This window comes from Ranitomeya variabilis, chromosome 4 (genome assembly GCF_051348905.1).
Source record: "Ranitomeya variabilis isolate aRanVar5 chromosome 4, aRanVar5.hap1, whole genome shotgun sequence".
Lineage (NCBI taxonomy): Eukaryota > Metazoa > Chordata > Amphibia > Anura > Dendrobatidae > Ranitomeya > Ranitomeya variabilis.
In genome coordinates this window covers 525268295-525293485 of record NC_135235.1, presented here as the reverse complement: position 1 = coordinate 525293485, position 25191 = coordinate 525268295, and the positions used below count along the sequence as shown (strand labels likewise).

At 42.3% G+C, this 25191-nt stretch overlaps 1 protein-coding gene across 17 annotated transcripts in view; it reads left to right on the top strand.

The window, feature by feature from the left end:
- Nucleotides 1-25191, top strand: part of SRCIN1 (SRC kinase signaling inhibitor 1) — a 608732-nt gene that overhangs the window by 530604 nt on the left and 52937 nt on the right. For 15 of the 17 annotated variants that reach the window (XM_077252278.1, XM_077252285.1, XM_077252294.1 and 12 more), the window contains 3 exons: nucleotides 18276-18310; nucleotides 18423-18509; nucleotides 20012-20184. In XM_077252278.1, coding sequence (XP_077108393.1) covers nucleotides 18276-18310; nucleotides 18423-18509; nucleotides 20012-20184 — 295 coding nt within the window. The remainder of the gene's footprint in view (nucleotides 1-18275; nucleotides 18311-18422; nucleotides 18510-20011; nucleotides 20185-25191) is intronic. The other 2 variants (XM_077252282.1, XM_077252288.1) reach the window with 1 other exon arrangement.

Here is a 25191-nt window from a genome sequence, read left to right as displayed (position 1 = left end):
TTTTTTTTCTAGTAATATGAGAGGTGAAAATACAATTCCATTTTTTTACATGGAATTTGAGGAGGATACACTTTAAAATCCACATCAAAGAATTTTCAAAGTATATTTATGAAGCATTTTTAATGTGGATTTTGAAGCGGATCTGCATCAAAATCCACGTAGTAAAAATCTGTGTGAATGTACCCTTAGTCCGGGATCAGACAAGGGTAAAAAAAATGTCGAATTTTCATCCAGAAAACAATTTTAATTTGTATTGTCGTCCTTGTACTATACGTGTGTCTGTATTTAACGTCCGTGTGGCAACAAAATTATAAACTACTAGATGGTGGCCCGATTCTAACGCATCGGGTATTCTAGAATATGCATGTCCACGTAGTATATTGCCCAGTGACGTAGTATATTGCCCAGTGACGTAGTATATTGCCCAGTGACATAGTATATTGCCCAGTTACGTAGTATATTGCCCAGTTACGTAGTATATTGCCCAGTGACGTAGTATATTGCCCAGTTACGTAGTATATTGCCCAGTTACGTAGTATATTGCCCAGTGACATAGTATATTGCCCAGTTACGTAGTATATTGCCCAGTTACGTAGTATATTGCCCAGTTACGTAGTATACAGCACAGAGCCACGTAGTATATTGCACAGCGACGTAGTATACAGCACAGAGCCACGTAGTATATTGCCCAGTTACGTCGTATATTGCCCAGCCACGTAGTATATTGCCCAGCGACGTAGTATATTGCCCAGTGACGTAGTATATAGCACAGAGCCACGTAGTATATAGCACAGAGCCACGTAGTATATAGCACAGAGCCACGTAGTATATTGCCCAGTGACGTAGTATATTGGCCAGTGATATAGTATATTGCCCAGTGACGTAGTATACAGCACAGAGCCATGTAGTATATTGCCCAGTGACGTAGTATACAGCACAGAGCCACGTAGTATATTGCACAGCGACGTAGTATATTGCCCAGTGACGTAGTATACAGCACAGAGCCACGTAGTATATTGCCCAGTGACGTAGTATACAGCACAGAGCCACGTAGTATATAGCACAGAGCCACGTAGTATATTGCCCAGCCACGTAGTATATTGCCCAGCCACGTATGTCACAGGTTAAAAAATAAAAAATAAACATATACTCACCTTCCGAGGGGCCCCTTCTAGTTCTGTCGCTTGTGTTCGGTTCAGGCGGCAGCTTCCGGTCCGAGAGTGTGATGCATAGGCAGCCTCAATAGTAAAAACTTGGTCACACAGGGTTAATAGCGGCGGTAACGGAGTGAGTTACCCGCGGCATAATGCGGTCCGTTACTGCTGGCATTAACCCTGTGTGAGCCGTGATTGCGGGGAGTATGGAGCGGGCGCCGGGCAGTGACTGCAGGGGAGTAGGGAGGGACTAATCGGACTGTGCCCGTCGCTGATTGGTCGCGGCAGCCATGACAGGCAGCTGGCGAGACCAATCAGCGAATGAATATCCGTGACGGAAGTTGCAGACAGAAAGACGGAAGTACTCCTTAGACAATTATATATATAGATAGATGATTTAATACAGTTTCCTTTGCTAATAATGGCAGTGTATCCGTAAAAATCAGATACTGTATGTATGATCTATTTGGGACTGGATTTTTGTTTGCACACTCATAGACTTGAAGTATTCTCATTCAATATATGTTTTCACAAAGACATTTGGTCCACATGAGAAAACTGTTCTAAACAGCTCTATTGAGTGACATTGGTCAATGTGCTTTCCAGTTCTCCCACTGGCAGCACACATCAGTGAACAAGGTTCTACAATGATTTATTTTTTGATGTTACAGATTTTACATGCATTTTTATAACATTTTTTGAGCTGCGTTTTTTGTCTCCTTTTGGTTTGTCATGTTTTGGATACATTTTGTTACTTAACTTTAATAAAACTTTATTGATAAAGTCATGTGTGGGTTACATGTATTTTCACTAGAGTTGAGCAAATTTGTTCGAGTTCCCTCTTATTTGGCAAGCTATAGCGCTTACCGAATAAGCTGCAGAGGGAACCTGGATAGCGCCGGCCAATCAGCTCTGCAGCTGCCTATGTCACGGCTGTGTGACAGTCACAGCACATGAATGCAGAGCCCAACAAACAGACTCTCCATGCATGTGCTGTGACTGTTACACAGCCGCAACACATGCAGCTGCAGCGCCGAATCTGTATGCAATGCAATTTTAACATTAGCTTTTACATAGAGTAATTCTCTGTCATTTAAAGATAGTTTTCAAACTAACTAATTTTCAGTATACAGTGGGTATGCATAACCCTTTAAATTTTTCACTCTTTGTTTCATTGCAGCCATTTGGTAAATTCAAAAAAGTTTTTTTGTTCTCATTAACCCCTTCATGACCTTGGGATTTTCCGTTTTTCCGTGTTTGTTTTTCGCTCCCCTCCTTCCCAGAGCCATAACTTTTTTATTTTTCCGTCAATTTGGCCATGTGAGGGCTTATTTTTTGCGGGACGAGTTGTACTTCTGAACGACATCATTGGTTTTACCATGTCGTGTACTAGAAAACGGGAAAGAAATTCCAAGTGCGGTGAAATTGCAAAAAAAGTGCAGTCCCACACTTGTTTTTTGTTTGGCTTTTTTGCTAGGTTCACTAAATGCTAAAACTGACTGCCATTATGATTCTCCAGGTCATTACGAGTTCATAGACACCTAACATGACTAGGTTATTTTTTATCTAAGTGGTGAAAAAAAATTCTAAACTTTGCTAAGAAAAAAAAAAATTGCGCCATATTCCGATACTCGTAGCGTCTCCATTTTTCATGATCTGCGGTCGGATGAGGGCTTATGTTTTGCGTGCCGAGCTGGCGTTTTTAATGATACCATTACGGTGCAGATACGTTCTTTTGATCGCCCGTTATTGCATTTTAATGCAATGTCGCGGCGACCAAAAAAACGTAATTCTGGCGTTTCTAATTTTTTTCTCGTTACGCTTTTTAGCGATCAGGTTAATGCTTTTTTTTATTGATAGATCAGGCGATTCTGAACACGGCGATACCAAATATGTGTAGGTTTGATTTTTTTTTATTGATTTATTTTGAATGGGGCGAAAGGGGGGTGATTTAAACTTTTATATATTTTTTATTTTTTTCACATTTTTTTTTACTTTTTTTTTTTACTTTTGCCATGCTTCAATAGCCTCCATAGGAGGCTAGAAGCTGGCACAACACGATCGGCTCTGCTACATAGCAGCGATCTGATGTTCGCTGCTATGTAGCAGAAATGCAGGTGTGCTATGAGCGCCGACCACAGGGTGGCGCTCACAGCTGCCGGGGATCAGTAACCATAGAGGTCTCAAGGACTCAAGGTGAATCGCGATTTCACCCGCCGCTATTGCGGGCACATGTCAGCTGTTCAAAACAGCTGACATGTCCCGGCTTTGATGCGGGCTCACCGCGGAGCCCCCATCAAAGCGGGGCTTCTGACCACGGACGTACTATCCCGTCCGAGGTCAGAAAGGGGTTAATGTACACTCTGCACCCCATCTTGACTGAAAAAAAACAGAAATGTAGTAATTTTTCCAAATTTGTTAAAAAAGAAAAACTAAAATATCACATGGTCATAAGTATTCAGACCCTTTGCTCAGTATTGAGTAGATGCAGCCTTTTGAGCTATTACAGCCATGAGTCTTCTTGGGAATGATCCAACAAGTTTTTCACACCTGGATTTGGGGATCCTCTGCTATTCTTCCTTGCAGATCCTCTCCAGTTCCGTCAGGTTGGATGGTGAACATTGGTGGACAGCCATTTTCAGGTCTCTCCAGAGATGCTCAATTGGGTTTAGGTCAGGGCACTGGCTGGGCCAGTCAAGAATAGTCATAGAGTTGTTTTGAAGCCACTCCTTTGTTATTTTAGCTGTGTGCTTAGGGTCATTGTCTTGTTGGAAGGTGAACCTTCAGCCAAGTCTGAGGTCCAGAGCATTCTGGAAGGGGTTTTCATCCAGGATATCTCTGTACTTGGCCTCATTCATGCTTCCTTCAATGACAACCAGTCGTCCTGTCCCTGCAGCTGTAAAACACCCCCATAGCATAATGCTGCCACCGGCATGTTTCACTGTTGGGAGTGTATTGGGCAGGTGATGAGCAGTGCCTGGTTTTCTCCACACATACCGCTTAGAATTGTCACCAAAAAGATCTATCTTCATCTCATCAGACCAGAGAATCTTATTTCTCATAGTCTGGGGGTCCTTCATGTGTTTTTTAGCAAACTATGCAGGCTTTCATATGTCTTGCACTGAAGAGAGTCTTCCGTCAGGCCACTCTGCCATAAAGGCCTGACTGGTGGACGGCTGCAGTGATAGTTGACTTTGTGGCACTTTCTCCCATCTCCCTACTGCATCTCTGTAGCTCAGCCACAGTGATCTTGGGGTTCTTCTTTACCTCTCTCACCAAAGCTCTTCCCCCACAATTGCTCAGTTTGGCTGGACAGCCAGGCCTAGGAAGACTTCTGGTGGTCTCAAACGTCTTCCATTTAAGGATTATGGAGGCCACTGTGCTCTTAGAAACTTTGAGTACTGCAGATATTCTGTTGTAACCTTGGCCAGATCTGTGCCTTGCCACAATTATGTCTCTGAGCTCGTTAGCCAGTTCCTTTGACCTCATGATTCTCATTTGGTGTGACATGCATTGTGAGCTGTGAGGACTTGTATAGACAGGTGTGTGCCTTTCCAAATCAAGTCCTATCAGTTTAAGTTAACAGAGCTGGACTCCAATGAAAGAGTAGAACCATCTCAAGGAGGATCACTAGGAAATGGACAGCATGTGACTTACCGTATTTTCTGGCGTATAAGACGACTTTTTAACTCTTGAAAATCTTCTCAAAAGTCGGGGGTCCTCTTATACGCCGGGTATGGCATGTGCAGGGAGCGTTCCCGGATGGTTCCCAGGGTCTGGAGGAGAGGATCGCAATGCATCCTTGGGAACGGAAGGCGCCGCATGCACCGCTGACGGCCGGGAGAACTCCGGGGGCCATCGGAAGGTAAGTATATCCATATTTTTTATTTTATTTTAATTTTTTTACACGAAGATGGATCCCAGGGCCTGAAGGAGAGCCTCCTCTCCTCCAAACCCTGGGTACCATCCGGGGCCGCTCCCTGCACACGCCGTATAAGACGACACCCGGTGTATGAGATGACCCCCGAAAAGTTGGGGGTCGTCTTATACGCCCAGTCGTGTTATACGCCCAGTCGTTTTATACGCCAAAAAATACGGTAAATGTGAGTGTCTGAGCAAAGGGGCTGAATACTTGTAACAATGTGATATTTCTTTTTTATTAAATTTTCAAAAAATTCTACATTTTTTTTTTCAGTCAAGATGGGGTGCAGAGTGTACATTAATGTGAAAAAAAATGAACTTTTTTGAATTTACCAAATGGCTGCAATGAAACAAAGAGTGAAAAATTTAGAGCGGTTTGAATACTTTCCATACCCACGGTATATAGATAAATAGATGGATAGAAATATTTGAGTGACATGTATAATTAGTACAGTGCGTGTCTAGCTTACTGTACATGTATTTAATTAATAAGTCAAATTACAGAAAAAAATGACGTGGGATCCCACCAAAGTTTAATAAACAGCTGAGCGAAAGCCAACAGCTGCAGCAGATGTTTCTAGCCTGTGAAGGGGGTAATAAACATGGAACTTCCCAGGCTATTAACCCCTTCATGACCCAGCCTATTTTGACCTTAATGACCTGGCCGTTTTTTGCAATTCTGACCAGTGTTCCTTTATGAGGTAATAACTCAGGAACGCTTCAACGGATCTTAGCGATTCTGAGATTGTTTTTTCGTGACATATTGGGCTTCATGTTAGAGGTAAATTTAGGTCGATAATTTCTGAGTTTATTTGTGAAAAAAACGGAAATTTGGCAAAAATTTTGAAAATTTCGCAATTTTCACATTTTGAATTTTTATTCTGTTAAACCAGAGAGTTATGTGACACAAAATAGTTAATAAATAACATTTCCCACATGTCTACTTTACATCAGCACAATTTTGGAAACAAATTTTTTTTTTGCTAGGAAGTTATAAGGGTTAAAATTTGACCAGTGATTTCTCATTTTTACAACAAAATTTACAAAACCATTTTTTTAGGGACCACCTCACATTTGAAGTCATTTTGAGGGTTCTATATGGCTGAAAATACCCAAAAGTGACACCATTCTAAAAACTGCACCCCTCAAGGTGCTCAAAACCACATTCAAGAAGTTTATTAACCCTTCAGGTGTTTCACAGCAGCAGAAGCAACATGGAAGTAAAAAATTAACATTTAACTTTTTAGTCACAAAAATGATCTTTTTGCAACAGTTTTTTATTTTCCCAAGGGTAAAAGGAGAAACTGGACCACGAACGTTGTTGTCCAATTTGTCCTGAGTACGTTGATACCTCATATGTGGGGGTAAACCACTGTTTGGGCGCACGGCAGGGCTCGGAAGGGAAGGAGCGCCATTTGACTTTTTGAATGAAAAATTGGCTCCAATCTTTAGCGGACACCATGTCACGTTTGGAGAGCCCCCGTGTGCCTAAACATTGGAGCTCCCCCAGAAGTGACCCCATTTTGGAAACTAGACCCCCCAAGGAACTTATCTAGATGTGTGGTGAGCACTTTCAACCCCCAAGTGCTTCACAGAAGTTTATAACGCAGAGCCGTGAAAATAAAAAATAATTGTTCTTTCCTCAAAAATTATGTTTTAGCAAGTAATTTTTTATTTTTGCAAGGGTAACAGGGGAAATTGGACCCCAACAGTTGTTGCCCAGTTTGTCCTGAGTACGCTGGTACCCAATATGTGGGGGTAAACCACTGTTTGGGCGCACGTCGAGGCTTGGAAGGGAGGGAGCACCATTTGACTTTTTGAACGCAAGATTGGCTGGAATCAATGGTGGTGCCATGTTGCGTTTGGAGACCCCTGATGTGCCCAAACAGTGGAAACCCCTCAATTCTAACTTCAACACTAACCCCAACACACCCCTAACCCTAATCCCAACTGTAGCCATAACCCTAATCACAACCCTAACCCCAACACACCCCTAACCACAACCCTAACCCCAACACACCCGTAACCCTAATCCCAACCCTCACCCTAATCCTAACCCTAATCCCAACCCTAACCCTAATCCCAACCCTAACCACAACTGTAACCCCAACACACTCCTAACCCTATCCGTAACCCTAACCACAAGCCTAATCTTAACCCTATTTCCAACCCTAGCCCTAATTCCAACCCTAACCCTAAGGCTATGTGCCCACGTTGCGGATTCGTGTGAGATTTTTCCGCACGATTTTTGAAAAATCTGCAGGTAAAAGGCACTGCGTTTTACCTGCGGATTTACAGCGGATTTCCAGTGTTTTTTTGTGCGGATTTCACCTGCAGATTCCTATTGTGGAACAGGTGTAAAATGCTGCGGAATCCGCACAAAGAATTGACTTGCTGCGGAAAATACAACGCAGAGTTTCCGCACGGAATTTTCCGCACCATGGGCTCAGCGGATTTGGTTTTCCATAGGTGTACATGGTACTGTAAACCTGATGGAAAACTGCTACGAATTCGCAGCAGCCAATCCGCTGCGGATCCGCTGTGGATCCGCGGCCAATCCGCTGCGGATCCGCGGCCAATCCGCTGCGGATCCGCAGCCAAATCCGCACTGTGTGCACATGCCCTAACCCTACCCCTAACCCTACCCCTAACCCTAACCCTACCCCTAGTTCTAACCCTAGTTCTAACCCTAACCCTAGTGGAAAAAGAAAAAAATATATTTTCTTTTTTTTATTATTGTCCCTACCTATGGGGGTGATAAAGGGGGGGGGTCATTTACTATTTTTTTTATTTTGATCACTGTGATAGGTTATATCACAGTGATCAAACTATACCTGGAACGAATCTGCCGGCCGGCAGATTCGGCGGGCGCACTGCGCATGCGCCCGCCATTTTAGAAGATGGCGGCGCCCATGGAGAAGACGGATGGACACCGGGAGCCTCGGTCAGTATAAGGGGGTGGAGATCGGGGCACGGGGGGGGCGTCGGAGCACGGGGGGGTGGCATAGGAGCACGGGGGGAGCGGACAGGAGGACGGGGGAGCGGAGCACAAGACGGAGGGGAGTGGACCACAGATCGGTGGCTTGGGGGGGCGATCGGTGGGGTGGGGGGGATCACATCAGTGTTTCCAGCCATGGCCGATGATATTGCAGCATCGGCCATGGCTGGATTGTAATATTTCACCAGTTTTTTAGGTGAAATATTACAAATCGCTCTGATTGGCAGTTTCACTTTCAACAGCCAATCAGAGCGATCGTAGCTACGGGGGGGGGGGGTGAAGCCACCCCCCCTGGGCTGAAGTACCACTCCCCCTGTCCCTGCATGTCGGGTGAAATGGGAGTTAACCCTTTCACCCGATCTGCAGGGACGCGATCATTCTGTGACACAGCATATGCGTCACAGGTCGGATTGGCACCGACTTTCATGACGCATACGCTGTGTCACAGGTCGGGAAGGGGTTAATATCAGTTCATAGCTGTATACTTAGCCTTTACTGGCTATTAAAATAGGGGACCCCAAAAGAGAATGAAGTGGGGTTCCCCTATAGTTAATAACCTGCAAAGGCTAGGCAGGCAGCTTTGGGCTGATATTAATAGGCTGGGCATCCATAAGATGCGCCAATTCTGGCGCTTAACCTCCGCTCTTCCCATTTTCCTGGTGTGGTGGCAAGTGAGGTGATAGTATTGGGGTTGTTGTCAGCTTTGTATTGCCAGGTGACATCAAGCCCAGGGATTAGTAATTAAGAGGCATCTGTAAGACGCCCCCATTGCTGACCCCATATTCATAATGTAAATACAAAACACCCAGCATAAAATAATGTAATAGAAATAAAGACACTGTCACCTTTATTTGAAATCAAAGTGAAAAAACAAAGCTATGCTCACCTTTACGCCTAATCCACTGAAGCCCATGTCCCCTGTAAAAAAAACAAAAAAATGGAACCACTATATTCCTCACCTGTCCGACAGTAAGATAATCCTCCATGCCCATGTCCCCTGTAAAAGACAAAAAATAATAAACCACCATAATTATTTTTTCTATAAAATAGTTTTTATTATGTAAAAGCACCAAAACCTAAAAAAAGATATAAATGTGGTATTGCTGTAATCGTTCCTTCCTGAAGAATAAAGCTGCCTTATCAATTTCACATGCGGAACGACATGAAAAAAATCCTGAATTGCTTATTTTTGTTAATTCTGCTTCACAAAAAGTTATGTGCCCGAAAATGGTACCAATAAAAACATCAACTCATCAACTCGTCCCACAAAATACAAGCTGTCACATGAATGTGTAAGCCGAAAAATAGGAAAATGATTTCTCTCAACATATGGTGATGCAAGAACTAGTTCTTGCAAAAATAAGCGTCTTTTAGTGTGTGACAGCAGCCACACATAAAAACCCGATATAAATCTGGTATCGCTGTAATCGCATCAAGCCGAAGAATAAAGTAGTCTAATCACTTATACCGCACAAGAAATGGAGTAAAAATTAAATAAAACCAATTCTTCACCTGCTGTTGATTTGTTCATTCTGCCTCCCAAAGATTGCGGTAAGGCTCGGCGCACATCTATCCTGTGCTCTGCTCTGATTGCTTGCATTGGGGTTTTAACACACTGTGGACACCATAGGACCTGTGGACACCATCTGGCCTATGTGGTGTCTGTCTTTTTAGGCGTGCTTAAAAACGCAGTCCGCCACAGTTTTGTCCACTTCTGAAAAATAGGACATTTCTGAACAGAGGTAACTCTGCTGGCTCATTATAGTGAATGGATCCTTCGGGGGTTTCATCTGAATAACGTCAGTCGGAGATTTAGATGGAAACCCTAAAGTAAGTGCAAAGCGTTGAGCATAGTATAAATGTGATCCGAAACATTATGTAAAATGTTCCCAATAAAAGCTTCAACTTAATCCACAAAGAATGCCTCCACTCAGGTCCTTCATCTGTCAATGGAAATATAAGGGGCTTCCACATTACTGGTAGCACATAGGCTCTGGAAAAGCAAAATGGCTCCTCGTCCACCCCAAAATAAATTCAGCAAATTTTGCGCTCCCTAATTTACATTCCCCTCTCCCTCCTGAGCCCCACAGTGTGCCTAAACCACATTTAGCATCCACATGTTTGACATTTCTGTAGCAATGAGAGCCCGCCTAATTTACGGGTGTTAGTCTCCAGAAGCAAGAGCTGGGCACAATGTACTGGTCACTACAACGTACTGGTCACTACAACGGCAGTTTGCAATTTTCACTCAACATCCATTACTCTACGTTATAAACTTCTGTGAATCACTTGGAGGTTCAAGGTGCTCAGCATAAATCTAGATAAGTTTCCTGAAGTGTCTAGTTTACAAAATGATGTCACTTATGGATGGTTTCCACTGTTTAGGCACATCAGGGGCTTTCCAAACACTACATGGCATCCTCTAATTATTACAACAAATTTTATATTTAAAAAGTCAAATGGCAATCTCTCCCTTCTGAGCCCTGCCATGCACCCAAACAGTGGTTTTCCCCCACATATGGGTTATCGACATGCTCAGTAGAAATTGCAGAAACATTTTGAGTCCACTTTTTCCTGTTATCTTGTTAAAATAAAAAAATTGGGTCTAAAGTAAAATTTCTGTGATAAAGTTAAATGCTCATTATTTTCTTACACATTTTAAAAATTCCTGTGAAGCACCTGAAGGGTTAATAAACTTCTTGAATGTGGTTTTGAGCACCTTGAGGGGTGCAGTATTTAGAATGGTGTCACTTTTGAATATTTTATGTCATATAGACCCTTCAAAGTCACATGAAATGTAATGTGGTCCCTAAAAAAAATGGTTTTGTAAATGTTGCTGAAAAATGAGAAATCGCTGGTCAACTTTTAACCCTTCTTACTTCCTAACAAAAAAAAACGTATTTAAAAAATTGTGCTGATGTAAAGTAGACATGTGGGAAATTGTATTTATTAGCTACTAGATGGAGGCCCGATGCTATCGCATCGGGAGGGCGGTAATGTTGCGATGGGGGCAGGCTTTGCAGCGTTGAGAATCTCCCCCCCATGTGCTCACCCACCTAACCACTCTCTTTTTCCCCATGTGCTGACCTCCCGTCTGTGCTCTCTTTGACCTGTCTACCCCATGTGCTACCCCGTCTCTCTCCTTCCTGTGCTGTGTTCTCCCCTCAAAGACAATACTGACATTACAGCAGGAGATGTGGTATACTCCGAACATGGTCAGAAACTCTCACCCCTGTGTCTGACCATGTACAGAACATACCACAGCTCTTGGGCAGGGGAGGAAGCAAAAGACAATACTGACATTACAGCAGGAGATCACAGAGGATACATTTTGTGAGGTAAAATATTTTTTAAAAACAGTCAGTGAAATATTTTACCTCACAAAATGAATCCACTGTGACCTCCTGCTGTAATGTCAGTATTGTCTTTTGCTTCCTCCCCTGCCCAGGAGATGTGGTATGCTCCATACACGGTCAGACACAGTAAATTTTTAAAATGAACTTTCGTTCATGGGAAAACCCCTTTAACGTGACCAGCTTCCTCTTCCTGTAGACACGTCGCGCATCTGCCGCCAGGATCAGTCGAATGATTCACTGCACCTGCACGTAATTCGCGCAGGCGCAGGAAATCAGACCCCCGCCATCTTTGTGCAGACCGATAGTGGCGGCCACATTAAAACTCTGCATGCGCTTCTCCTGTACAAAGATGGCGGCAGTCAGTGAATCATTCGGCTGATCCCGGCAGCGGCGTGTTCGCGACGGTGTTCTGCTGGTGGTACCTTGCAAGAGGCTGCATGAGTGTATAAGAGTGTGAGTGTGTTGTGAGTGTGAGTGTGTGAGTGAGTGTGTGAGTATGTGTGTGTATGTGTGTGGTGCGTACGGCTTATAGAGTGTGTGTGTGTAGTGCGATGGTGTTCCGCTGGTGGTACCGCGCAATGGGTTGGTACCAGCAGCAGTTTCCATATTGAGACACCCATCACTTGAATGTCCCAATATGGCAGTCGGTGAACTTCCTTCGCTTGGAATTCTGGGATACGGTGACATCTGGACAGAACAGGAAATGAAAACATTACAAGGCAATTATATAAATAGATTTTGTGTGAAAAAATCTCTGATTTAAAGGCATAAAAATTAAAAGTTTGAAAAATGCAAAATTTTAAAAAATTTGCTAAATTACTGTTTTGTTTTTTTTTCCACAAAGAAATACCAATCATTATTGAATAAAATGTACCACTATCATGAAGTACAATATGTATATAAAAAAAAGCTATCTAAAATTCAGTGGGATCCGTTGAAGCGTTCCAGAGTTATTAATAAAATTACACTGGTCAGAATTGTTAAATTTGGCCTGATCATGAAGGTGAAACCAGGCTTGGGGTCTGAAAGGGGTTAAAAAACAGTAAAAGTTAAGTATTCTGTTATGAGCTGATATTAATCGCCTGAGAAGCTCCATGGGAATTATCCCTTCCCAGGCTAGAAACATCTGCCCCCAGCTGTCCCCTTTCCCTCTACTGGTTACTAAAATTTCAGGGGACCCCACGCCATTATTTTCTTTAAGTTATTTAATTATTAATCTAAATCCATTAACATTAAACTACACATGCACTGCACGAATTATATACCGGTACTTCTCACAAAATATAGAATATCATCAAAAAGTTAATTTATTTCAGTTCTTCAATACAAAAAGCGAAACGCATGTATTACAGTTATATGAAAAAGTTTGGGCACCCCTATTAATCTTAAGCTTAATGTTTTATAAAAATTGTTTTTTTTTGCAACAGCTATTTCAGTTTCATATATCTAATAACTGTTGGACACAGTAATGTTTCTGCCTTGAAATGAGGTTTATTGTACTAACAGAAAATGTGAAATCTGCATTCAAACAAAATTTGACAAGTGCATAAGTATGGGCACCCTTATCATTTTCTTGTTTTAAATACTCCTACCTACTTTTTACTGACTTACTAAAGCACTTTTTTTGGTTTTGTAACCTCATTGAGCTTTGAACTTCATAGCCAGGTGTATGCAATCATGAGAAAAGCTACTTAAAGTGGCCACTTGCAAGTTGTTCTCCTGTTTGAATCTCCTCTGAAGAGTGGCATCATGGGCTCCTCAAAACAACTGTCAAATGATCTGAAAACAAAGATTATTCAACATAGTTGTTCAGGGGAAGGATTCAAAAAGCTGTCTAAGAGATTTAACCTGTCAATTCCCACTGTGAGGAACATAGTAAGGAAATGGAAGAACACAGGTACAGTTCTTGTTAAGGCCAGAAGTGACAGGCCAAGAAAAACATCAGAAAGGCAGAGAAAAAGAATGGTGAGATCAGTCAAGGACAATCCTCCAGAGAGCTGCAGCATCAACTTGCTGCAGATGGTATCACTGTGCATCGGTCAACTATACAACGCACTTTGCACAAGGAGAAGCTGTATGGGAGAGTGATGTGAAAGAAGCCGTTTCTGCAAGCACACCACAAACAGAGTCGGCTGAGGTATGCAAAAGCACATTTGGAGAAGCCAATTTCTTTTTGGAAGAAGGTCCTGTGGACTGATGAAACCAAGATTGAGTTGTTTGGTCATACAAAAAGGCGTTATGCATGGCGGCAAAAAAACACAGCATTCCAAGAAAAACACTTGCTACCCACAGTAAAATTTGGTGGAGGTTCCATCATGCTTTGGGGCTGTGTGGCAAATGCCGGCACCGGGAATCTTGTTAAAGTTGAGGGATGCATGGATTCCTCTCAGTATCAGCAGATTCCTGACAATAATGTTCATGAAACAGTGACAAAGTTGAAGTTATGCAGGGGATGGATCTTTCAGCAAGACAATGATCCAAAACACCACTCCAAATCTACTCAGGCATTCATGCAGAGGAACAATTACACTGTTCTGGAATGGTCATTCCAGTCCCCAGACCTGAATATCATTGAACATCTGTGGGATCATTTGAAGAGGGCTGTCCGTGCTCGGCGATCATCAAACTTAACTGAACTGGAATTGTTTTGTAAAGAGGAATGGTCAAAAATACCTTCATCCAGGATCCAGGAACTCATTAAAAGCTACAGGAAGTGACTAGAGGCTGTTATTTTTGCAAAAGGAGGATCTACTAAATATTAATGTCACTTTTCTGGTGAGGTGCCCATACTTATGCACCTGTCAAATTTTGTTTGAATGCAGATTGCACATTTTCTGTTAGTAATAATAAACCTCATTTCAAGGCATAAACATTACTGTGTCCAACAGTTATTAGATATATGAAACTGAAATAGCTGTTGCAAAAAAAACAATTTTTATAAAACATTAAGCTTAAGATTAATAGGGGTGCCCAAACTTTTTCATATAACTGTGTATAGAGTCATTACAGAGTGATCTATTTCAAGTGTTTATTTCTATTAATGTTGATGATTATGGCTTACAGCCAATGAAGACCCAAAAGTCATCATCTCAGTAAATTAGAATAATTAACAAAAAACACCTGCAAAGGATTCCTAAGCGTTTAAAAAGGTCTCTTAGTCTGTTTCAGTAGGCTCCACAATCATGAGGAAGACTGATGACTTGACAGATGTACAGAAGGCAGTCATTGACACATTCCCCAAGGAGGGTAAGCCACAAATGGTCATTGCTAAAGAAGCTGGATGTTCACAGAGTGTTGTATCCAAGCATATTAATGGAAAGTTGAGTGGAAGGAAAAAGTGCGATAGAAAAAGGTGCACAAGCAACCGGGATAACTGCAGCCTTGAAAGGATTTGTAAGAAAATGCTGTTCAAAATTTTGGGGGAGATTCACAAGGAGTGGACTGCTGCTGGAGTCATTGCTTCAAGAGCCACCACAGACAGACATATCCAGGACATGGGCTACAAGTGTCGCATTCCTTGTGTCAAGCCACTTATGACCAATAGACAACGCCAGAAGCATCTTACCTGGGCCAGGGAGAAAAAGAACTGGACTGTTGCTCACTGGTCCAAGTTGTTGTTTTCAAATGAAAGTAAATTTTGCATTTAATTTGGAAATCAAGGTCCCAGAGTCTGGAGGAAGAATGGAGAGGCACACAATCCACGCTGCTTGAGGTCTAGTGTGAAGTTTCCTCAATCAGTGATGGTTTGGGGAGCCATGTCATCTGCTGGTGTAGGTCCACTGTGTTTTATCAAGACCAAAGTCAGCGCAGCCATCTAACAGGAAATTTTAGAGCACTTCATGCTTCCCTCTGCCTACAAGCTTTTTGGAGATGGAAATTTAATTCTCCAGCAGGACTTGGCACCTGTCCACACTGCCAAAAGTACCAATACCTGGTTTTAAAACAACAGTATCACTGTGTTTGATTGGCCAGCAAACTCACATGAGCTTAGAGAATCTATGGAGTATTGTCAAGAGGAAGATGAGAGACACTAGAACCAACAATGCAGAAGAGCTGCTATCAAAGCAACCTGGACTTCCTTAACTGGAAGGCTGATTGATGCTAAGAAGCCCCGACTAAGTATTGAGTGCATTTACTGAGCATACATTTCAGTAGGCCAACATTTCAGATTGTAAAATCATGTTTCAAGCTGGTGTTATAAAGTATTCTAATTTACTGACATAATGACTTTTGAGGTTTTCATTGGCTGTAAGTCATAATCATCAACATAAACAGAAATAAACATTTGAAGTAGATCACTGTGTTTGTAATAACTCTATATAATATATGTGCAAATAGGGCTGCACTCCAATATTAAGGTGTGCCTTAATACTACTCCAAAATATGCAAAAATAAATACAGCACTCCCAATTCATGTAAGAAAAATTTTATTAGTGTTTTAGCTTCATCCACTGATTGAACACTTGACTTTTCAGCCAAACAATTAGGCCTTCATCAGAACTACAAATGATAAAAAAAATAACCAAAAAATTGTCAAAGTACAGTATACAGCTCTGGGAAAAATTAAGAGACCACCACATCAAAACCCTGTCATGGGCAGCCCAATCTCCAGACCTGAACCCCATATTAGTGTTTTAGGTACATCCACTGATTGAACACTTGACGTTTCAGCCAAACAATTAGGCCTTAATCAGAAATGTTCAGTTTGTCTGATTTTTCTCTTTATAGGTATATTTTTAAGTAAAATATCAGAAGTTTATAGAATAAAAGAACAATTTACAACATGTCTCCGAATTTCCAAGCAATAAATTTAGTATTTTTTTCTGACAAAGAAAAATGGTCAAAAAACAACAACAATGCTTTCAGACCTCAAGCAATGTAAAGAAAACAAGTTCATAATCATTTAGAAACAACAATACTAATGTTTTAACTCAGGAAGAGTTCAGAAATCAATATTTTTTGGAATAACCATGATTTTTAATCACAGCTTTCATGCGTCTTGGCATGCTTTCCACCAGTCTTTCACACTGCTTCTGGCGCAGAAATTTAAGCAATTCTTCTTTGTGTGATGGCTTGTGACTATCCATCATCCTCCTGATTACCTTCCAGAGGTTTTCAATGGGGTTCAGGTCTGGAGATTGGGCTGCCCATGACAGGGTTTTGATGTGGCGGTCTCTTAATTTTTGCCAGAGCTGTATACTGTACTTTGACAATTTTTTGTTTGTTTTTTTACCATTTGTAGTTCTGATGAAGGCCTAATTGTTGGCTGAAACGTCAAGTGTTCAATCAGTGAATGTACCTTAAACACTAATAAAATTGTTTCTATTTTTCTCGCATGAATTGGGAGTGCCGAATTTATTTTTCTATATAATATATGAGTTTCACTTTTTGTATTGAAGAACTGAAATAAATTTACTTTTTGATGATATTCTAATATTGCTGCTTGTGCAAATGTCAGAGTACTGGTAGCATCCTTGGGTGATAAACCTAATTCATCTACTGTATCTTAAAGGTGCTGTCTAAGGGGAAAGGCAGCCGCCATATAAATCGGACGAGGATCACAACTTAATGCTAGGACTGGCTGTCGGACTCTCCTGACAGGAGCGTGAAGGCATGTATTTCTATGTATCTGTCACACTCAGCTCGGGAGAGCCAACGGCCAATCCAAGCATTGCGTTGTGATCCTTATATGGCCATGTGACTCTGCTCTAAGACTGAGATTCACTTCAATGGGAGCTGAACAACAAAACCCAAGAACCAGTGTACAGTGGTACACTGTTGTTTTCCAGCTCCATACGCTCTGTACTTCCATTCAATGGGGCAGCAGTTGTCAGCTGATTGGTGGGGTGTGGCCTGGTGTCAATCAGTCCTGGACAAACCCTGTAATTGTCAGAAAAACTGCCACAAAGAAGGAGGAGATTCTGAGTGAACAATCTCTTTAAGGGGAGATGCTGACAGCCAATTATCGATCCGAGTGCGATCTGACAAAACATTGGATCGCACTCAGACCAATGTTATTTTTTGGTGTTGTGCACATGTCAGAGACTGTTAAGGAAAAAATTGCTTCATACCCGAGTTTGATCCAATAATCGGATCGCACTTGGCCATGCAAGTCAATCAGTGCATGGGAAACATCAGACTGACCTTGGATGACATCTGAGTGCAATTCGATTTCTGCGCACTGACACAATGGAGAAGATGGAAAAATTGTGTTCTCCATCGTCTCCTCTTAGTGTGCTCAGATTCTCTGATCCTAGAGAATTAGATCGCACTATTCCAAGGATCAGAGTTTGATCAGAGTGTCATTTGCATAATTGGCCCGGGTGAGTGAATCTACTTTTGTCTGCACGAGTCCTGGCTCAAAAGATCAATGAGTGAGTTGAACTGAATTATGGATGTAAGACCACAGATCCATCACCAGGTTTCACAAAAACGGCATACATTATTATATACAGTAGCTCTCTAAGACCTGGCATGTATGCTTTGCAAATCCATGCTATAACATCTGTATATGGCCACTTTCAATATTTGGTCAGTATTTTACCTCAGTATTTGTAAGCCAAAATCAGGAGTGGAACAATCAGAGGAAAAGCATAACAGAAATACATCACCACTTCTGTATTTATCACCCACTCCTGGTTTTGGCTTACAAATACTGAGGTAAAAAACTCACCAAATACTGAGCATGTGCATGAAGCCTTTTTACTATCAGGTGGAAAAACGTAATTTATAAATCTGGGAACTAGTGACAGGATTATCGTAGAGCCACTTTAACTCAGCATTATATGCTCATATGTACGTTTTTTTTTGTCTTCCATTTTGACCATTTCTCATATGTGTTTCTAGTGAGAAGAGCGAGTCAACCAACAGTGGATCAACAAGTGAGTAATGGCAGCATCAGTACAGTAGGTCCTTTGTAATGTAAAGAAGAATTACAACTCCACTTATGTTCTAAAAACCTGCATGCTAATTTTCTAGATTTTTTTTTCACAGCTCTTATTAGCAATACGCCAGAAATGAAGCTGTACAAACAGTCAGTGACGGCCAGACATCCAAGAAAAAAAGCAGAGAAAGCTTTAAGTAAATAATTTGGATCTTCCTCCTAGTATACTTAAAGGGTGACTAAATGTTTCAATGTTTTTTTTTACATGTTATAGCCCCCGCTTTGAGGTGTTTTGTTCCCCCGATTACTCACCCAAGAAGCAGGTTGTCCTCAGATCCTGAGCAGAGCGATGTCTGGACTCAACATGAAGTGTATGGGTCGGACACAGTTCGGCCCACGCTCTGAGGATCAGCAGACGGCTTCTTCCCTTCAGTTTGAGCAGTCAGTAGGGGAGGTGGTTCAGGACCACCACTGAAACACTACTAAACAGAGGCTACAACATGTAACAAAATATTTCAACATTTGGTTACCCTTTAATATGACTACCGGTTTGGGACTTTTTATTACAGGGCACTGTTTTCTTCCCCCTGCACATACACTTTGTTGCCACTAGGGGACAGATTTGATTATAACATCTAGAATAGTTACTTCCACGTGTCTGAGTTGCTCACAAAATGAGTAGACATAGGGGAGAACACATGCTATGGGCTTCAGCATGTCACAGGGAATTATTATTAAGGCTTTCTCATATCACTTTTCCTTGTGGCAGCTTTGTAATTTTTTTGCGCCAAATGTATCAAGCTGTCAAACAATGTTGAATAAATTTAAATCTGAGTCTTCTGTCTAAAACTATTTCTCCATTTTTTACTGCATCTTCCTTACTGGAGTCGAATCGCAGCTTTTTTGCAACTTTATAAAAAGTCATATTTCATAATTCATTCTTGTTTACATAGCTAACCATGCCCCCTTTGACACCCACGTAGTGGCATAATTAGCACAAAGTCACAGTTTGTTCCAAAAATGCAGCTTGTGCCAAAATTTGGGACTTTTTGACTGCAAAAAAAAATAAATAAATACTGGCGCAAAAGCCTTAATATATTTTCATCATAATGTCTACTCTGGTTCTTTTTCATTATTTCCTTATTCTAGTTTTCTAGCATAAAAAAAGCCTTCCAAATTATGGCACATTCCATATTTGCGCAATCATTTGCAAGCAACTGATTTTTTTTACATGGCAAGAAAAGTATATTGTAGTGGAAAGCTCATGGCTGGCATACATTTATAATTTCTTGTGCATAGTCAGCCCAGAGATGTGACAAATTTATTCCGATGTTTACATCTTAAAGTTTTGCACACATTGTGCCAGTGTAGGTTCAATACTGGGCCAGTATACTGGAGTATGAACTCCCGTACTAACATATCCCCCCCTCAGTGTATTCGGTGCATGCATATCTGGGCATGACTGACCTCTGGTGGTAAATGGGAGAAGTGCACATTGGAGCAATATGCCTTAATTATGGTATAGAAAGCAGAAAAGTGCACCTAGTCATATTGTACCTATATTAGAGGGGAAATGCCTTGATGGTTTACACCCTACATTCATCACACAAACCATGGAAAATAGAACATTCTGCTGCAGTGGAACATAGATGTTGGTCTGTATGAAGTTTAGTAAATTCTCCTTTGTATTCTGTTTTAGCTGGACCTCAAAATTCTAGCACCCCAATGTCAACCCCTACTCCAGGGTCCACTTCCACCCCCGCTGACCAGAGTAAGGCAATTACTCGCCTGCACATGCAGCTTCATCTTCATGACCTGCAACATAATGCCAGTGAACTAAGGAACCAGCTGCAGCAACTGAAGAAACTTCAGGTACTTATTAATTTGGTAGTAATATGGCCGGCTACAACTCTCAGCACCTTGGTCCGTCCATGTATCACTCTCATTGATGCAATGTTTCTCCTGCAAGTTGTCATTTTTAGGTTAAGTTCTCACAATGAGTTTTTGATGTTGCAGAATGTCTGCACCTGTTAGGAAAATTAGATTACTTGCATTTTTTATTGCGTTTTTATTGCATTTTTTAACTGCGTTTTTTGGGGCATGTCATGTTTTAAACAAAACTGCTTAGTTTATGATACTTCCTGGTGTTTGGCTTTTACAAAACTTTATTGATAGTCATGTGCTGATTACATGAGTTTTTAGTGTGTTTCCGCTGCGTAAACTCACAAAAATGTTTACGATACGATACGATACACTTTATTGATCCTGGGAGGGGGGGGGGGTGAAATTACAGTATTACAGCAGCAATACAAACAGCAGTACATAAAATATCTGGACACAAATCTTGCACAGGTGTACCAACATTACATAACAAATATGTAATGTATGTTTTTTACCTGCAGATTTTCTGCATGTAATGCAAGTCTATGGGAAAAATCCACACATGCAACTCAGCATACCTGCAAGAGAAACTAACATGTTGCTGATTTCAAACACGCACCACAAGTCAATCTACGCTGAGCAAAAAAGAAGCACAGTGGGCATGAAATTTCTATAAATCGTATCCACTTTGCTAGAACTGTGAAACACTGCGTTTTTGATGCAGTGAAAATATGCAGCATTAAAAAGTCACCAGAAACTTATTGTTGGCACGCAGCATTAGGCCTCTTTCCCACGTCAGTGTGTCCTGTATGTGTGGTGACAGTTTTCACATGTACCCGAGACACTTACACATGAGACACTTACACATGTAGACCCATTCAAGTGAATGGGTCTGTGCACTTCGGTGTGTTTCCACTGACTGTGTGTCTGTTGGCAAAACACGCTGACATATCTGTTTTTTAACAGACGCACGGGCTGAAAAATGTGCCGTACATGTGCACACTGATGACATCCATGTGTCATCAGTGTGACACGCATCGGCGCCTGAGAATTTGCGGTACTATTGGCACTGTTCCCCAGCGCCGGGTGCTGAAGACAGCTCTCATTATTCTTCCCTGCTGGGGCTGTGATCAGCACAGGGGACAATGTTAAGAGTTGTATCCAGCTGATAACTCCGAGAGCAGGCAGCAGCTGGTGGGACTACTACTCCCATCAGCCTACACCTGCAGCAGCTAATAACAATGAGAGCAGGTGCCTGCTGTCCTATAAATAAATACTTTTTTTTAAAATGACATGGCATATCCCTGTATTTTTGATAACCAGCCAGGCAAAACTGACAGCTTCGGGCTGCAACCCTCAACTGTCAGCTTCAGCAAGGTTGGTTATCAAGAATAGAGGGATCCCCAAGCGGGATTTCTTAATTATTTAAATAATTTAAAAAAAAAAAAAGGCGTGGGGTCTTTCCTCATTTTTGACAACCAGCCAAGCTAAAGCAGACACTTAGGGACTAGTATTCTCAGGATGGTAAGGGGAAATTTATATTTGCCCCCCAGCCTAAAAATAGCAGACTGCAGCCCCCAGAAGAGGCACATCTATTAGATGCGCCAATTCTGTAGCTTTTCCTGGCCTTCCCCACTTGCCCTGTGGCGGTGGCAAGTGGGGTTCATATTTGTGGGGTTGCTGTCACCTTGGTATTATCTGGTGGCGTCAAACCCATGGCTTAGTAATGGAGAGTTGGCTATAAGACGCCTATCCATTACTAATCTTATAGTTGTATTGTAAATAAACACACATCAAGTATAAAGTATTTCATTTGAAATAAAAACAAAACACACTTATCCTTTTTATTTAAAAATAACAAACACAGTTATACTCACCTAAAGCCCATTCCATTGAAGCCCTCGTCTCCTGTTATAAAACAAAAATAAAAAACAACCATATCTTTCACCTCTCTGTCCACCACCATAATCCATGTCTGGGGATAAATATTTTTCAACCTGGACAGTGCCAAGATGCGACCGTCCAGGCTGAGAACCTCTGATGAATGAGCTGCTGCGAGTGCAGCATCAGTGAGCAGCAGTGACCTCATCGAGGTTATCACGGGTCAGTGAGGCGAGTCACTAAGGCTGCATTCCCAGCTGGGCTGAACTGCGGTGACCTCAGCATCGAGAGAAAAAGTCAGTGAGTTCACTGCAGTTCAGCTCAGTGAGTTCACCGCAGATCACTGTGTATTTTTAATTATTTATTTAAATAATTAAAAAATACGGCGTGGGAACCCCTCTATAACTAGCCTTGCTAAAGCTGACAACTGAGGGTTGCAGCCTGCAGCTGTCAGTTTTGGCTGGCTGGTAATCAAAAATACAGGGGAACCCACGTCATATTTTTAATTATTTATTTATAGCACAGGCAGCGGCTGATGAATACTCCCATCAGCCATCGCCTGCTCTCACTGTTATCCGTTGAATACAAATCTCAACATTCTCCACTGTTAGCGCTGATCGCATCGTAAGCAGGGGCAAACGATGAGAGCTGTCTTCATCACCTGGCGCCGGGGAACAGTGCTAACAGTACCGCTGCTTCCCAGGCACTAGTACATGTGACACAAGCACACGGCTGCCACACATATGCTACACGTATGCCACAAGTATTGCACACACAGACAGGCCGGAGTCACACTACCGTATCATACAGACGAGTGCTATGCTATAAAAAAAATCGCATAGCACTCGGACCAATGTTAATCTATGGGGCCGCTCCCATCATCCGTTTTTTCTCCGCCGCATTATACGTGCGAGACTCACCAATGAAAGTCTATGGGTGCGAGAAAAACTCGCACACCACACGGACCATCAGTATGACTTGCGAGAAATACTCATCGGTGTCCTTTAGAAAAGCTGGCAATTTAGGGCGCTGTAGTGTAAAATCACACTGACAGGTTAAACTAAAATAGATAAAATAAATGTATATGGAGCACCCGCTAGAGCCGTGGGGTACAGTGATCCAGTCCGTGGCCCTGGGCGTCCAATAAAATTAAAATGAAAGGGGACCGTTTGTAGGAGATTTAACGTGATGCCACCTGTGGTGTTCGGCAATGAGTGGCCGATACTGCTTACGGGGACTGCTGGGGCCGATGGCGATGCAGCTGGGATGGTTCTGCTCCCACAGGTGGAGCGGGGCCCCAGGGCTACCGGTATAGTTGGTAAGGGATCATAGATGTTGGGGTGCAGGACTGAGGGTGCAGGAAATGACTGGAGGACACAAGGACTGCAGTTTCCTTTACCTTTACTTGTTAGTTGCAAGTGCAGTCCGGGGCATGGGTAACAGGTGATGATGGGGTCCGGGCAGCCTAGAAGCAACTTAGGATACACCTAGCCAGGTGGGTTTGGAGACCTACCTACTGCGCTGTTCTCTTAGGTCCTTGCTGCTTTAAGCTCTGCTTAAGTTCCTCTCCTGCATGTTGCTTCTAACCTGTATGGCAGACAGCATGTGCCTATCGCAAGCACTGCCTTTTCACTGGCAGCCCTGGACTCTTGGCCTGCTGTGGTGCCTCCGGGTGTTTGGTGTGGCCAAGTAGTTTGCAGTTCCCTGCCCTCCAGATTCGGCTGCCGGGGCGTACAGCACCCACACAGCCAAGGACTCTGGTGTCCTATTTTCTCAGCGCTCCATTCTGGGGTGAGCTTGGTTACAGCTTCACTCCCCAGGTTCTCCTCAACTTCCTTCCTCTCCACTCTCAGACTACTCACTGACTAACTCCTCCTCCAGGACAGAACTTATAGGGAAGCTCCCCTGAAATCGGGTGTTAGAGCTCCCCCTTCTGGTCTGGAGTAGGAAAGGTGTTGGATGCTGGCATTACTTGGTAAGGGGACCCTTCCTTGCTTCCAGGCATGGCATCACCCCCTGTGAGGGAGGCAATGCCACTGTGGCAACTGGACTCCTGGGGTGCCACATTTACACATAGTATAGGTATATATATACTGTATATATATGCATATATATGTCATTGACACATATATATATATATATATATATATATATATATATACATATATATATATATATATATATTTCATAGAGAGTTAGGTATCAGAAAAGCCGATAATTCAATTGTAGGGTTCTGTAAAATCATTGCAGAAGCCTACAGGATATAACACATGGTTTACATACAGTAAACCATTGCATATCAGTTAGATTTTTATATGTCCCTGACTAATAATGTTAGTACTATGTGTGTATTAAATTTTGGAGATGTAGGTGTTAAATTAACAAATTTATTCAGGGAAAAAAATTGTGTGGGCTCTCGCGTAATTTTCTTCACCAGAGAGGGAAAGCCAGTGACTGAGCCCCTTCCTAGGCTATAAATATCAGCCCGCAGCTGTCTGCATATCCTTTCTGGCTATTAACTACAGGGGGACCCCACATCATTTTTTTTGGGGGGTCCCGCTATTAGAATAGTCAGTAAAGGCTAAATATACAGCTGCGGGCTGATATTCATAGCTTGGGAAGATCCATGGGTATTAACCACTTCCCAGGCTACAAATATCGGCCCCGGCCGTCGGCTTTCCCACTCTGGGGAACAAAATTGCTCGGGAGACCACGCAATTATTTTTGCTTGTAGGATGGAACTTGTGGAGCCAATAAATAGATTTCCACATTATTTATTCATGATTTTCTGGTCCGGGATCCATTATATATCCATTTTGCAAGCTGGCGAGAAAATCTCGCCATACGGATGCCATACAGATGTCACGCGGATGTCACACAGATGCTTAGATGCGAGAAAATCGCATCCTCGCATTGCAAACGGATTACATACGGATCACTGTCAGGGAACATTTGTGCGATTCTCGACCATGAAAAACGGACCGATTTTTTTTATAAGTTGTGTCTGACTCCGGCTACACACAGACACTGATATCTCCAATACTGTTTTTTCCAGTACGGCAATATCAGGACATGTGAAAGAACCCTTAGGGTATGTGTCCACATGCAGGAAAAGCT